The sequence below is a fragment of the Orycteropus afer genome, unplaced genomic scaffold (genome assembly GCF_000298275.1).
Source record: "Orycteropus afer afer isolate SDZICR_OR568_19922 unplaced genomic scaffold, OryAfe1.0 scaffold00292, whole genome shotgun sequence".
Classification (NCBI taxonomy): domain Eukaryota; kingdom Metazoa; phylum Chordata; class Mammalia; order Tubulidentata; family Orycteropodidae; genus Orycteropus; species Orycteropus afer.
In genome coordinates this window covers 81,993-84,122 of record NW_006921879.1, presented here as the reverse complement: position 1 = coordinate 84,122, position 2,130 = coordinate 81,993, and the positions used below count along the sequence as shown (strand labels likewise).

Below are 2,130 nucleotides of genomic sequence, written 5' to 3'. Positions count from 1 at the left end.
TGGCTCTTAGTGACCTTTCAGGTCTGGAATTGACTCACTCCTGGGGCTTCCAGCTAAACAATAGGCATATATGGTGAACGTTTACTTCAGGTAGATACATTCCTTAGACTGATCAATCTTGGGAGACTAGAAAGGCAGTGTTTGCATAGGGAGATAGCAGGAGTACACAGGAAAGATGGACACAGAGAAGAGGTAACTACAGTGAGGAGGTGGGAACAGTGCTGCTACATTGTGGGGAATTTTAGTCAATGTCATGAAACAAAATGTGTATGAACTGCTGTGTAGAAAATGAATTTGCTCTGTAAACATTCACACAAATCACAATAAGAATTAAAAAAAATATTCTTAAAAGAGGCTCTGAGAGTCCTTTGATGAGTGGTGTTTAAGATGATAATGAGTCTTGTTATATAAGTTTCTTAATGAAACTTAATGAACTTTTCAGACAAATATGTCACTCATTAAAGTAAATTGCATTTGAGAGAGAAAATTTGGTTCTCATTTAAATTTTATGAGAAGTTCCTTCAATCCTAAAGATTTTCCTCAGAGCAGCCAACATCTCCTTGTTTCTGAGGCTGTATATTAGAGGATTACACAGAGGTGTTATCACAGAATAAAACAAGGTAACAATTTTTTGCTTTTTCACTGAGTGTCCTGATCCAGGGTTCACATACATCACCGTAACAGAGCCAAAAAACAGGATCACCATAGCCAGATGAGAAGCACAAGTGGAGAAAGCCTTGTGTTTGCTGGCTGTCGAGGGCATTTGTATCACTGCCAGAATCACCCGAAGATAGGAAAAAAGGACAAAGAGAAAATTGCCAATCATGAATATGGCACTGAAAGTAGAGTAAATGAGCTGTGTGGTGGTGTCTTCAGAACAAGACAGCATCATCAGTGGGACAGGATCACACACAAAATGGTTGATGATATTTGGGCCACAATAGGGCAACTGTGAAATGAGAACAACTGGGGTTATGAAGAGGATAAGCCCACAAGACCACCCAAAGATGGCCAGGCCAATGTACAGATCTTTAGTCATGATGCGTGGATAATGTAGAGGGCGGCAGATGGCAAGATACCTGTCAAAAGCCATGATACAAAGGTAGCAACCCTCATCACAACCAAAAGAGAAGAAGAAGTAGAACTGTGCAAAACAATTCACAAAGGAAATGGATTTGCTTGTGGAGAGGAAGTTGGTCAACATGTTAGGGACAGTTGTGGTGACATAACATATTTCTAGAAAAGAGAAATTCCCCAGGAATATGTACATAGGTGTGTGAAGACGCTGGTCCTGCCACACAGCACAGGCAATGGCTGCATTACCCATCAGGGTCAGTATGTAGACTACTGAGAAAAGCCCAAAGTAGAGGAGCTGCGTTTCTGGGCTTGAGGGAAAGCCTTGGAGGATGAAGTGGCTCACGGAGCTGGTGGTGTTTCTACTAGACCCAGTCATTATTCTGGAAGACATAAACAAAGATGACATTTGTTATTGAACTGTAATGAAGAATATTGGTTCTTCTTAGAAACACCAAAATTCTTTATCATTTGGTAGACTTTTGCTTCTTTTTGTTGTTGTTATGTGCTGTTGAGTCAGACCCGACTCATAGTGACCCCTCCTTGGGTTTCTGAGAGAGTGTCACTATGGAAGTAGATTGCCCAACCTTCCTTCCTAGGAGTGGCAAATAGTTGTTTACTTACTGTGTAAAATGGATTTTCATGATCCATCCCAAACACGTGATCTCATTTAACAGAACATGGTAATAGAAATGACAGAAAACATGAACTTATGACAAATATTTACCTGGCAAAGAATACTAGTCTAGATACTAGTAATGTGCATTTTGTAATCTTGATAAATTATCAGTGCTCAATTAGTCCATTCTTTCATCTGTCTACCTGCACTGATGATATTACAAGATGTTGTGCATACATTTCCATGTGTGTGAAGTTCTTTCAGTGGTATTATGAATACTCAATTAATTATGATTTATAATGATGATATAAAATTAAAGTACTTCAATGAAAATATTTCAAAAGACTTTCAATGAACTACACAAATTAATATCAGTGCACAAGTTAATATTTATTTTCACTCTGAGTTCCTCCAGTATACTCATGGTGTTTTAAAGA

The 2,130-nt window shown here is 38.6% G+C and overlaps 1 protein-coding gene across 1 annotated transcript; it reads right to left on the bottom strand.

Moving 5' to 3' along the window:
- Positions 1-499: 499 nt before the first annotated feature.
- On the bottom strand, positions 500-1,453 carry LOC103205800 (olfactory receptor 11H2-like). The gene has a single exon (XM_007951214.1). The coding sequence runs from the start codon at positions 1,451-1,453 to the stop codon at positions 500-502; it is 954 nt and encodes a 317-aa protein (XP_007949405.1).
- Positions 1,454-2,130: the final 677 nt, after the last annotated feature.